We start from the raw sequence: 13648 nt of genomic DNA on the forward strand, positions 1-13648 counted from the left end.
GGCGGGCTTCAGACTAATGCAAATATGTCATTCCTAGAACATTTTGAACGCCCCTTGTATATGGTAACAGTGACGATTACCTGTTGAAATTGACTCGCATTCTCTCAAAAAGTTGATCTAGAAACTGAATAATACATGAGAGCTATCTGCTGATGAGGTAGGGTTTGAGAGGTGAAAAAGGTTCAAGAGGAGCACAAGGAGGTGAGAACGTCAAACGATGGACCAGAAATACAGGTGGAAGGTTAGATTTCAATTGAATCAAACAATTCACCAATCAGTACATAATATTTATTGGTGAAAGAAATTGAGATATGCTGAAAATGGAGGGAAATTATAGACAGGACAAATAATAAGACTACACATCACGTCAACCAGTTGGACTAACTCGCCCCATGAAAAACTTTATGAAAAATAAAAAAGAGCAACTTTGTGGTCCGCCAGCACTTCTTGAAGAACTTCTTGTTACCTCCGCCACCAAAGGTGGATGGAGGTTATGTTTTCACCCTTGTCTGTCTGTTTGTCTGTCCGTTTGTTTGTGTAGAAAATATCTCACAAAGTTGTGGACGGATTCGGACGAAATTTGGCAGAGAGGTAGTGCGTGTGACACGGACAAAATGATTAGATTTTGGTGAAGATCCGGATCCGGCTAGTAGAATATTTGTAAGTGTTTCTTCACCATTGGGAGATACGGCCAAAAACGATACATAGCAGGATATCTCAACAAGTTGTGGGCGGATTTGGACGAAACTTGTTGGACAGTTTGTGTGTCTGACAAGGACGATTCGATTCGATTTTGGTGAAGATCTGAATATGGATTCGGATATGAGAATTATTTAATTTTTTTATTGATTCTTCACCATTGGGAGATCGGGCCAAAAACGATACATAGCAGGATATCTCAAAACGTTGTAGACGGATTTGGACGAAACTTGTTGGACAGGTTGTGTGTGTGACCAGGAAGAATCGGTTCAATTTTGGTGAAGATCCGGATCCAGTTAGTATAATTTTAAAAAATGATTCTTCACCATTGAGCGATATGGCCAACCAGGTGGAGGTATGCTCTCTATTGAGTGCCTTTCTAGTTTTAATATCAAACGATGATTCTTTCTTCATAAAAACCTCCTTTTCACTCCGATACCAACTGCATTGTAGCTACTCCTATCGAACATTTTCCCGCGTTTCCATCCCACCGGATAGCCTATAGTAACGTGTTATAAATACCAAGCGTTCCACTGAGTCTTCCACAAGGGCAAGGCATCATGAGAATTCGACCATGTTTATAATAACCTTTTGACACCCACCTCAAAAAGTCCCCGAAGTGAACGGAGCTGCTTTTTTCCACTGCTGATCTCTCCGCGGATGGGGTTCACAGCTCTCCTGCCATGTAGTTCCGTAGATGTCCTCAAGGCGGGACGACAGGAGCTCCACACGAGCGGGTCATGCCCATTACCATTTATACCACGATAATGCTGACACGGGCTAGGCCCTCACGCAGCAAGACCCCATTGGATACGCTGAGAATACAGCAAGGCAGGCTGGGAAAATGGAGATACCTACATTTTTAGTCTGGCACAACAAACCTGCCGCATGATCTCCCAAGCCAAGATAGAGACTCTCGCTATTTTCCAAATCCACACCAACTTGGAATCAAAATCTTTCTTGCGTACGAAGGAAACAATCCGTGCAATGATTTATGTCCAGCATGCTTTGCTTCAAATCATACCTACCGACATGTGAATTACTGCAAATCACCGAAAAGGAACCCGACACTTACTTGGCCGGGGCATCGGATCTATTCTTAGGCCTAGTGCCTGCTCTGCGAATAGCGCGCTTGGTCGTAGCTCTGGAGCGCGCACTCTACCATCGTGGGACAACTGCATGCGTCACTCACTCCACGCGTCCCACTCCTGCCTGAAAGGTCACGTGATCATTCATTGTAAAAATCCAATCTAATCTGGAAACAATGTACACCTCTGAACTGAATGGATTAGCTGAACCCAACGCATATATGTATGTATATATATATAAATAAATAAATAAATAATTCCTCCACAGTCACCGCCAGAACCCGTAATGCATCCAAGAGGTTGGATATAGGTCACCTCGTGTTATTTTAATCGTTATTTTCAGAACCACATCAAAAGATTCTAATGTTTCAAGATTATCTGCCATGCCAACCGTGTCTCAAAACAACCAAACACTTGAAGCAACACTTCATTTTGCTCTACTTTTTTATTTATTTATTTCTGCTCTTTTGCTCTTGCTCTTCAGGCCTGCATTTTGTGACCACCTTGCACAAATATTATGTCTGCTGTAAATATAGGATCAAACAAAATAATATAAAGTGGTCGGAATTATCCGCCGTGAAGGATGGCAAGTTGCGGACGTTTCGGACTTTATCCTTCATCAGATAGATGTGCTTCACATCATTCCTCAATCATAAAGGCTTCAAGTTCCTTGAGGGACATTGGTGGGGGCAATGTGCTCAGCAGCTTGTCCTGGCTCAATCGTGGGAATAATTGTGGCCGTTATTAAAGAAGAATAAGAAGAATATTTAAAAACGGCTATCCGCATGGTGCGCACGTGCATGGACCACCTCCCCCCCAGGACGCTTCCATAGGGAGCGGGTCTAATTTCTAGTACTGTTTAAATCTGGGGATGGAGTAGGCAAGGGAACGTGTGTTACTTAACACTCAGATTTTTAGGTCTTGATACGATACTTGAAGAGATTAACTTATAAAATGTGTCATGATGTCCGCATCCTCCTCCCTTATTACCTCCTTTATCACCTCCCTTATCACCTGGCTGCGTTTTCTGACCTCGACGCATGAATACAATCCTGGACTCTCTATTGACTTTCACTCCTTCATTCCTCTTTTCTCCCACCTTTGGAACAAACTCCCTCACTCTCTTCAATCCCACTCCTCCCTCCAGGTGTTTAAAACAGCTGTTCACCACCATCTCTTACCTTCCCCCATCCAAAACATTGATCTTTTCTACCCCCATTAATTCGCCCCAGATACACTTTTCTGAAATACGGACTTCTTTCCTGGAAGTCCGAGCCTTATCCATGTGTTTTTTTTTTTTTTTTTACCCCTGCCACCCTCTCCCCCTTCCCATGCCTCCTCTCCCACCCCCCCTTCCCATGCCTCCTCCCTCCAAGCCGTCTCCCTCCCACAGATCTCCCGATGTCCCTGCTATCAAATGTTGTACTTGTGTGCTTCGCCCTCTCTACCCATGTTGTCTCCCGCTCCCTTTATTTCGTCTTATGTGTCCATTTGTTTTTTTGTCATTAATGTTAGCTCTTAAAGGAGCCTCGATCTTGTATACAAAAAAAACAATAAAAAAAACACAGTAGACCGCACAATCGCTCGAGCTTTGATTTTTCGATGTCGGATCACGGGGGCTCCCAGGAGGGTTACCTCCTGAAATTCGGATCCGTCTCTTAATCAGCAACCAATTGCTCTGAAAGCTGATACATCCCTTCTACTCGATGGTCTGCAAGATCTGAGGTCTGAACTACAACCTTAAGAGATGACAGTCAGCCCACTCGGGCTCATGCTTTTTTATTAATATTTACAGCAGTGTGTTTTGGAGCATTATATCGTCTAAGAAAACGACATCTTGTTCAAGAAACAAAGTTGGTATCATGGGATGCAAGGCACGACTTTCAAAATGACGTAATCCGCCTCAGATTGCTCGGCACACATGTGCAGAAACTCCTAGTAATGAGGTCCATTGAAGCCGCCTGGACGTATAGCCTATCATATGCTCCAGATAGGAATTGTAGGATGAAATGGCTCACAAAGCTTTTAAATAAGCCGAAAATACTTGGAAATGTACCTGCAAGAAAGGGGTGTGCTGCTGCACAACGACAACTTTGGAGAACTTTCTGATCAACTTTCCAAACAGTTTATATCTTGCACTCCATACTGCAGAAACTCCCGACCATGTGGGCACGTGAAAGGCCCGAAGGATCGTAGACACGGGGGTGTTCTCTCCAAACAAAATCTTACTATAATTCACCAAATGTCTGTCTGTCTGTCTGTCTGTTCCGAGGTACCGCAAAAACGGCTGAACCGATCGCAACGAAATTTTGGGTCGGTAATCCTCAGACCCCCTGGAGTAAAATGGCTATATTGTTTTCCAATTTTTTTTCTTCAAATTTTCCAATTTCAATTTTTTCCAATTTTCCAGTTTTTCCAAATACGATGGAATAATATTTACCGATATGAACAGTGATGTGGCTTTTATTGTAATTCTACAAATACTGTTTAGATTTTGATGATTTGCGTATGATATGATTTAACGGATGTTTATATAAATGGTTTAAAATTTTTAAAAAGCCTTCAATTTCTGATATTTTGCCTTTTCATTTGGGCCTCCCAATTGAAGCCCCGCCCCATATCCATATGGCGGGTACCGTTGCTAGTCAATTACAATTACAAATTCATGATCTGATATCTATAAATTGAAGCCAGAGCGATTGTGCGGGCTACTGCCTTGTATTCATGTATCAAGTTTCAGAACAATCAGCTGGGTGATAAGGGAGGCGTAGCAAAAATACAAAAAGTTGACAGACGGAGGGACAGATAACCAGACAGACATCTGGACATGACGACCCATTTTACACGTTAATTTCTTCGAGAATTGAGATGAGATGACCTAATAGGAATAATAATACATAGTAGCAACGTTTGGGTACAGCATAAAAATAACGAATGTATAATCTCGCCTCCCCCACACCCGAGCCCCCCTCCCCTCCCCCTCCCCTTGGGCCCCCCCTTCCCCTCCCGTCTAAGCACATCTGGGCTTGGTGAAAGGCAAGCTCATGCTCAAGCAGTAGAGCAGGCAGGTATGCTACAAGTACAAGGCCATGAACACCAATGAAAATTTGATCCAATGGACCAACAAGCCATTAGTGATACCACGAACATAACGTATTTTAGCTGAGACATGGACGTTGAAAATTACCCTTGACAAAAAGCTTGTGGAAACCTTTCCTGTGGTGCGGCAGACACGTCCGAAGGAGCCCAATTCCGCGCCCAAAGTGTGGTCTTGGCAACACAGGTCCATTCAGAAAACAACTTCGCACTCACACTCCTCGCGTTTTCCCCAATCTCGCGAGAGTTCGCTCGTTCCTTCCCCATTTTCACTTTTCACCGATTCCCTCACAATCCTCTTGGTCAGTGTGACGTAATGAGCGCGTCATAATTCTGCTTCCGGGTCCAAACACAAAACCACTGGAGCCAAACACCAGCTGGACTCAGTGAGAAAAGTGCTCAGTCATGCCGCAGTGTGTAAATAGATCAGAAACCAACCAAGAACTGTCTTTCTACCGATTTCCTGCTAATCTATCTATAATTCCAGTAATCTCTGTGTGTCTGTGTGTTTGTCTGTGACCGCTGTTTCTCGACAACCACGGGTCCGATATACTTGAAACTTGCCAGGTATATTGCTGGGGACCCGAGGATGTGCCTTTTCAAGGTTTGAAATTAATCGGACAAGTGGTTCCCAAGGTATGGTCACCGTACTCGCAAGCCGTTCGCTTTGGCTTTGCGAATGGACCAAACCATTTCATGTAAATAGAGGGGGGTGGGGGGGTTCTACCGTACTCGCAAGCCGTTCGCTTTGGCTTTGCGAATGGACCAAACCATTTCATGTAAATAGAGGGGGGGGGGGGTTCTGTGGTCGTTACTGCCACGTGGTTTCAAAGTTTTTTTTTGTTGTGTTGTTTGCACGCATGTTTTTTTGCACCCATGTACGGGCACGCCCTAGTGAAAAACAAAGGCTGAAGTGGCTTCATAGTGTAGCAGCATAGCAAACCTGTTGTGCATTTTGTGATACAAGCACCAAATTTGGCACAAATGTACATTAATATGTTGCGAACATTTTCAGATATTGGGCCACTTGAAATTCCGTCATTTTTTTTTTCAATTTTTTTCAAATTTCGTAATTTCAAATTTTTCGGGTGACACCGTCACAATTTCGGTCTTCGAGGCCAGCCGATATAGTGGGGCGGCTTAGCCCAAATATTCAAAAGAATTGTGCATTTTGTGATACAAGCACCAAATTTGGCACAAATGTACATTAATATGTTGCGAACATTGTGTGGTCAGCAATGAAGACGAGAGTCTGAATTACATGTATGCAAAAGACCTTGTGAACCAGTGAAGCAAATACACGGGTAAGCATGAATTAAATCTAGGGCATGATATAATTTCCATGATGTTTACCTCTACACTCAATGGTGGAAGGAGGTAATGTTTTGATCCCAGCTTGTCTGTATGTCTGTTTGTTTGTCTGTTAGTCCACAAAATTCCAGACAAAGCTTGTAGTAGTGGTAGTTGTAGTGGTAGTGGTGATAACAGAAATTGTTATATAGAACTGAACTTATATTATTATTATATGCAGAAAATAACTTCATTTCTATATGCCCTGCAGTGGACAGGTTAATTGGTTTATGCACTGAAGGGGTCACCCTGGTGTGCACTGCTGTGTTCTGCCTCACTGAGTTGTTCAGGTATGATGTACTCAGCACAAGCTTCCGGTCGGCCCGGAGGTGGGGGTGCGGGGCCTGTCACGGAACGTCAAAACAAACGGCCTGCCGGGGCCGCCCAAAAGTCGGGCGTGAGGGGCGCGTCCACTAATGGAACGCCTCTCGCTTCCCAGATCGAGGGCCACGTGGTCAGGAGAACCTCGTCCCTTCCGGTCACACTTTGCCTATCGGCCGGCCTCGAAGACCGAAATTGTGACGGTGTCACCCGAAAAATTTGAAATTACGAAATTTGAAAAAATTTGAAAAAAAAAATTACGGAATTTCAAGTGGCCCAATATCTGAAAATGTTCGCAACATATTAATGTACATTTGTGCCAAATTTGGTGCTTGTATCACAAAATGCACAATTCTTTTGAATATTTGGGCTAAGCCGCCCCACTATCAGCTGATAAGGTAAATTAGTTTGTATAATATGGCATAAGCCATCACACAGTGTCAGTGTACTGCTGTGTTGTGTACAGACTGCAATACCCAGCAGATACCCAACCACTCGCTCCCCCTCCCTCCACCCCATACATATATTCCCTTCAATATCCCTCACTACCCTCCTACACCTCTACCCCCCTAAATAATAGGTCATATCAAACCCTCCTCTTCACACACATACAGATGCTTCCCTCTATTCCCACTCCCACACTTATTACCCTCCTTCTACACAGACACAATTAATCCCTCTCAGATATTTCACAGTATCCCTCCCCCTACCCACAAATCACCCCTCCCCTCCCCCCTCCTCACAAGCACACAAATATTTCCCTGTACATATTCCCCCACCACACACCCCCTCCATACACACCCTCTTCTTACTCACAAAACAATCACACAGTATTTACTACGAGACGAACATAAACTTTGTTTTTTTCAGACGATAAGATTTCATCCCCACTTGCAACTCTCGAGTGTGCAGCTGGCACTTCTCCAATGGAAAGGATGAGGGCCCATCACGGTTTTAATGGAACTCGGACAAGACCTTCAACTTTCCTAATCCTGAACCGAAAACTCATGTGCGACGTCGGAAACGCAAACAGCCGTTGGAGAACTCTGTCGATGAGAATGAAGACGATGCAGTCCAAGGTCTCTTGGTTCTTGCAGATGCTGCTGCGAGCACGGTGAACAGTACAAGTTCTGTAACTGTTGGTGACACTATTTTACAAATAGAAAAGGACATGCTGATAAAGTTCAGTTCTGTACAGGTTTGCCAGATGTCGTCACTGTGAGATTCCTGGAACAGTTACTGGGGAGATTTGAACTGACCTACCACAGCACCTGGACTGTACAGATGTTGGCACTTGTTGACCCTAATGAAGCTGAGACTCAACTTGGGCAATTTAGTTCTGGCAACCAGATTTAACCGTGGTACTGCCACTGTGACCAACATCTTCACTACAGTGTGGGCGCGCTCTATGACATTCTGTATGTTGGGATGATGGAGAACAACATTCCGTCCATAGCCAAGAACCAGAAGTGTCTTCCATCTTGTTTTCTTCCGTTTCCGAACTGTAGAATTGTCTTCCATTGTACCGAAGTAGCAGCGTCGAACACAGAAAAACTGGACACCCAGTGTCATCTGTACAGTCAGTACAAGGGCAGAACAACACTCAAGTCACTAATTGGTGTTTCTCCGAATGGCGTGATGACTTTCGCCAGTGACCTCTATGGTGGGAGTGATTCAGACAAAGCAATAACTTCAGACTGTGGAATCCTCAAGCAACTGCGTCCAGGTGATATGATTCTCGCCGACAAAGGGTTCACCATCCGAGACATTCTTCCACAAGGAGTTTCCTTGAACATTCCAGCATTTCTCGTTCACGGCCAATTCACCCAAGAAGAGGTCGTTGATAACAGACAAATTTCTGTTGCTAGAATTCATGTTGAAAGGTCAATTCAAAGACTCAAACTGTTCACAATTTTAGATCATATGCCATACCAGTTTAAGAAAAATGTCAACAAGATCCTGAAAGTTTGTGTATGTTTGACAAATCTGCAGACTCCAATTCTACGCGAAATTCAAGATAAAATTTGATTGTTACATAACGATATTTATTGTTGTTTAATACTTTTGCAAAACATATAAATATCTTCAATATCATATTCATGTCGTGAACAATAGTGAAATTAAGAGAGAAAAAAAATAGTTTATGAATTTTGGGGGACGACCACATGTTCTTCAGAAAGTAAATTGGTGTTTCCAACAGTCCCTTATAGATCAACCAGATGCAGTCACATGAAAAAGTAAGTACACCCCATGTAAAGTTTTGACTTTTTCAACATATTTCATCATACAGCTATTTGATCTTCTTTTCAACATTATTGATAGATAAAGGTGATATAATACAACAAATATCATGAAACATTTACATTTTGTAGTCCATTTACATTTTTTGTAGCCTGGTGTTGGCTTAGCGGTTAGGGTGCCGGCTTGGGATCCTAGGATCCTGGGTTCGAATCCCGGTCGATCGCTGAATTAATGCCAGGGGGGTTGACTCAGCCTGTCATCCTTCCGAGGTCGGCAAATTGAGTACCAACTTGCTGGGATGAATGATCCCGGTGTGTACCCCGATTTAGAATAGGTACACCGTATCCCTGTGCATCGTAAGAGGTGACTAAGGGGTGGTGCCAGGAAGGGCATCCGGCCATAGAAACATTGCCTCAAAACAGGGAACCATGATTGTCATGGGGCCCGCAAGGCTAACCCCCGCTCTAGCGGGGAAAATGGCCTTAAAACGATCATTCATTCATTTCATTCAGTCCATTGTATAATTTAAATAAACATAAATGCAAATTTCGCATGTGGAAAAAGTAAGTACACCCCTACATTTATCACTACTTCAAATACCTAAAATTAGAATCAGGTGCAGCAGCTCAGGTGCAAATGATTAGAACATCGTTCTAATCTTGCTTGAGAGATCTAAGCTTGAGAGAGAAAATAAATTCAACTCACACATTTCCATCAATAAATTAACCTGAAATCAAAATATTAACATAAATCCTTAGACATGACATGACTTTACAAAGTATCATAATCAAGGCCTTACCAGAGAGGGTCCTTGCTCTGTCCCACTGTAGCCTTCTCTATTCCCTGCTGTTCCTCATTGGAGAGCTTCATTTGGGCAACGAAGTAGGACAACTTGTCCTGGGCTGCAGCAAACCCGGGGCTCGACACCACAGCCTCATCGGTCTTAATTGGCAAAACCTTTAAAACAATACATGACAATACAAGCAGTTACACTACATATTTCAAATTTTCATAAAAGAATATATATATTGCACACAGGGAAAATTGATATTACCTCAGCTGGTTCAGCAGATAAAATCCACCGCATGCCAGTAAAGCGGCCAAGCTTCGTCAGCTGTTCAGCGGCCCATTCCTTGTCCTCAGCAGCCACAGGTCTTTTAATACCAGCTGTAAAAACATAATACCTGCATGTATAGGTAATTAAAACAATAATAATTGCAGTATAATATGGTGAGGTTTGTAAATCAATAAATCAAAAGTACCTATACTAGTAGTTGGTGCCATGTCTGACACCCTCTTGGCCACTATCTCTTTCTCCTTCACTGCCTTGGGTCTTGACCACTTACACTCCCTGTCAGTTCTGGTTATGTTTTTCTCCACCCAGATCAGGGGGGCTGCCATGTGATGGCATTTCTCTTTGCCAATAGGGCATTGACATGAGTGGCTGGAAACCATTTGATTTTCCACCTGCAAGTGTACAAACGTTACATGTAGATATTGCCATTTATAGAGATCAATTACAGTAAAGTTTATATTTCCACATAACTGGTACATAAATAGATATGTTTTGTTAAGAAGCAGTTAACAACCTCGTCCATTAGTCACAGGACAAGGTTTATCAAAGAGAAAAAGAACAAAATGTTAATCCATTTGGTTTCTCATCCAAATTGTCCCTCCCGAAGTTCCTGATATGAATTGATGACATCCGAGTTGTAATTGCAACAGGCTGGTAACTATTTTTTTTAGATACGGCTTAGATAGTGCTGCCACACAGTGGATGATATTGTGCTAATTGAATCATTGTTATGTTCTGCTCCCAGCTACAATCAACAGGTGTCAGCACTATTCATGCAACCACCCAGGAGATGCTGCCACCTATAATGAATGATTGATACTCCACCAGCCAAATGTCAGAACCAGGCTTGCCCACATGTAAACAAACTTACCTCCACCATGTAAAATTTCTTCTTCATTGAAGCCTGCGCAGTTCCCTGTATGGCTCCTCCTGTTTGGACATTCACTGCACTGACACGGTTGGAATTATACGAGTTTAATCTCTTTTTCACGCGTTCGTGGTCAGAAGAAAAGAAGTTGGTCAGAGTGAAAAGTGTCACAGGCTCCATTTTCGTGTTTGGACCCGGAAACAGAATTATGACGCGGCGCGTTACGTCACGGCTTACCAAGAGGACAGTCAGGTCTCCGACTATCAGTGGTTCACTGGCAGTGTATGTACCACGACGGTTCTGGTATAGAGCACATTCATGGCGAGTATCAGCCCTTATAGTATCGGAAAGTGCTAAATGTGTGATAACCGAGCCAACACCGACTTTGGGCCAACGGTTGGGACAATGTCAGTTCCGACGTGAGGCTGCCATGATTCTGTCCGGCGGGCCAACGTCTGTTGGCGACGTCATTACGTCGTCCAGCTGTAATGCATATATTTTACCAATAAATAAGGATTTATTTATTTTAGTATTTGGAACTTGAGATTTCATCATGAATTATTATTGTGTTATTGTGTAATTATTTCTCAGTTATTCTGTCATTAAATCCCAGAGAGGCTGTTTTTAACGATGAATGCAGGGTTGCAAACACCGCGTTTAAGGCGCTCAATTGAGCTCCTATGGACTTGCGTGCCGCGCCACAGAAAAAAGGGCTGTACCACAGAAAAAGTTCCGCGCCACAGTAAAAAGGCCGCGCCACAATAAAAAGGCCGCGCCACAGAAAAAGTGCCGTGCCACAGAAAAAAAGCCCTGCGCCACAATAAAAAGGGCCGCCCCACAGAAAAACATGCAGAGCCACAATAAAAAGTGCCACACCACAGAAAAAGTGCCGCGCCACAGAAAAAGGGCTGTACCACAGAAACAAGTGCCGCACTACAGAAAAAAGTTCCGCACCACAGAAAAAAGTGCTGAGCCACAGTAAAAAGTGCCGCACCACAGAAAAAGTGCCGAGACACAGTAAAAAGTGCCGTTCAACAGAAAAAAGTTCCGCACCACAGAAAAAAGTGCCGAGCCACAGTAAAAAGTGCCGTGCCACAGAAAAAAGTTCCGCACCACAGAAAAAGTACCGCACCACAGAAAAAGTTCCGCGCCACAGAAAAAGTGCCGCACCACAGAAAAAGTTCCGCGCCACAGTAAAAAGGCCGCGCCACAATAAAAAGGCCACGCCACAGAAAAAGTTCCATGCCACAGTAAAGAGGACGCGCCACAGAAAAAGTGCCGTGCCACAGAAAAAAAGTCCTGCGCCACAATAAAAAGGGCCGCCCCACAGAAAAACGTGCAGAGCCACAATAAAAAGGGCTGCACCACAGAAAAAAGTTCCTCGCCACAGAAAAAAGTTCCGCACCACAGAAAAAAGTGCCGCACCACAGAAAAAAAGAGCTGCACCACAGAAAAAAGTGCCGCACAACAGAAAAAAAGTTCCGCGCCACAGAAAAAAGTGCCGTGCCACAAAATAAAGTTCCACGCCATAGAAAAAGGTTCCACACCACAGTAAAAAGGCCATGCCACAGTAAAAAGGCAGTGCTACAGAAAAAAGTGCCGTGCCACAGAAAAAATGCCGTGCCACAGTAAAAAGGCCGCTCCACAGAAAAAAGTGCCGCTCCACAGAAAAAAGTTCCACACCACAGAAAAAAGTGCTGTGCCACGAAATAAAGTTCCGCGCCACAGAAAAAAGTGCTGCACCACAGTAAAAAGGCCACACCACAGTAAAAAGGCGGTTCCACAGAAAAAAGTTCCGCTCCACAGAAATAAGTCCCACGCCACAATAAAAAGGGCCGCACCACAGAAAATCATGCAGTGCCACATTAAAAAGGACTGCGCCACATAAAAATGTTCCGCACCACAGAAAAAAGTGCTGCGCCACAGAAAAATGGCTGCACCACAGAAAAAAGTGCCGCGCCACAGAAAAAGGTTCTGCACCACAGAAAAAAGTTCCGCGCCACAGAAAAAAGTGCTGTGCCACAAAACAAAGTTCCGCGCCACAGAAAAAAGTGCCGCACCACAGAAAAAAGTGCCGCCCCACAGTAAAAAAGCTGCGCCACAGTAAAAAGGCCCCACCACAGAAAAAAGTTCCGCACCACAGCGAAAAGTTCCACACCACAGAAAAAACTGCCGCGCTACAGAAAAAGGTGCCGCGCCACAACAAAAAGGGCTGCGCCACAGAAAAAAGTTCCACACAACAGAAAAAAGTACCGCACCACAGAAAAAAGTGCCGCCCCACAGAAAAAAGTGCCGTTCCACAAAACAAAGTTCCATCCCACAGAAAAAAGTGCCGTGCCACAGAAAAAGGGACTGCGCCACAGAAAAAAGTGCCACGCCACACCAGGCGGAGGTATGCTCTCTACTGAGTGCCGTTCTAGTTGTTTTTGTTATTACCCTTGCCAAAGGAGAGGGTATTGCATTTGAGTCCGTTTGTTTGTCGGTTACTTCCAAAATTGAAGATTTTTCAAGTATATTGGTCGGTTGCGTTTTTTATTCTGTCCGTTTGTCTGTGTTTTTCACCAGCCTACAGGTCACAATTCGAAACCGATCGTCATGAAACTTCACCATGTTGTAAAGGTCGTCACACTGAGAAGCTTATTGATTTTGAGGTCAAAGGTCAAAGGTCATTTGGTCAAATTTCTAAAATCGCCATTTTTCATCCGATTGACTTGAAAATTGAACAGCATTTGCACATTGAGTTACTAAATAGGAACACCAACTATTTTTGAGGTCAAAAGGTCAAAGGTCAACTCAAGGTCAAACTTCCAAAATCAATTTCCATCTGAAAATCATCCATTTCTATCCGATTTACTTGAAAATTTAACAGCATTTGCATATTGTCACTAAATTGGGAAACATACTATTTTT

General features: G+C 43.6%; 2 protein-coding genes and 1 pseudogene across 2 annotated transcripts in view; 1 reads left to right on the forward strand and 2 right to left on the reverse strand.

Annotated features, from left to right (window-relative positions):
* The window catches only part of LOC137431837 (titin), a 172015-nt gene extending 170290 nt beyond the window's left edge, over positions 1 to 1725 (reverse strand). The window contains exon 1 of the mRNA XM_068123580.2: positions 1302 to 1725. The gene's annotated coding sequence lies outside the window, so the exon portion shown is untranslated. The remainder of the gene's footprint in view (positions 1 to 1301) is intronic.
* A 35-nt stretch (positions 1726 to 1760) lies between these two features.
* Positions 1761 to 10126, reverse strand: LOC144893033 (uncharacterized). Its single transcript, XM_078782559.1, has 4 exons — positions 10058 to 10126; positions 9850 to 9962; positions 9595 to 9752; positions 1761 to 1911 (listed from the first exon to the last, which is right to left on the reverse strand). The coding sequence occupies exons 1-4, from the start codon at positions 10077 to 10079 to the stop codon at positions 1884 to 1886; spliced, it is 321 nt and encodes a 106-aa protein (XP_078638685.1). The 5' UTR covers positions 10080 to 10126; the 3' UTR covers positions 1761 to 1883.
* Positions 5246 to 8582, forward strand: LOC137430914 (uncharacterized; annotated as a pseudogene).
* Positions 10127 to 13648: the final 3522 nt, after the last annotated feature.

This window comes from Myxine glutinosa, chromosome 7 (genome assembly GCF_964187855.1).
Source record: "Myxine glutinosa chromosome 7, kmMyxGlut1.1, whole genome shotgun sequence".
Taxonomy (NCBI): domain Eukaryota; kingdom Metazoa; phylum Chordata; class Myxini; order Myxiniformes; family Myxinidae; genus Myxine; species Myxine glutinosa.

Coding starts and splice junctions, on each gene's coding strand:
- LOC144893033 (XM_078782559.1), bottom strand. CDS start 10,079: ATGGCACCAACTACTAGTATAG. Junction 9,963..10,057: donor GGCACCAACTACTAGTATAG/GTACTTTTGATT, acceptor ATGTTTTTACAG/CTGGTATTAAAAGACCTGTG. Junction 9,753..9,849: donor TATCTGCTGAACCAGCTGAG/GTAATATCAATT, acceptor ATTGTTTTAAAG/GTTTTGCCAATTAAGACCGA.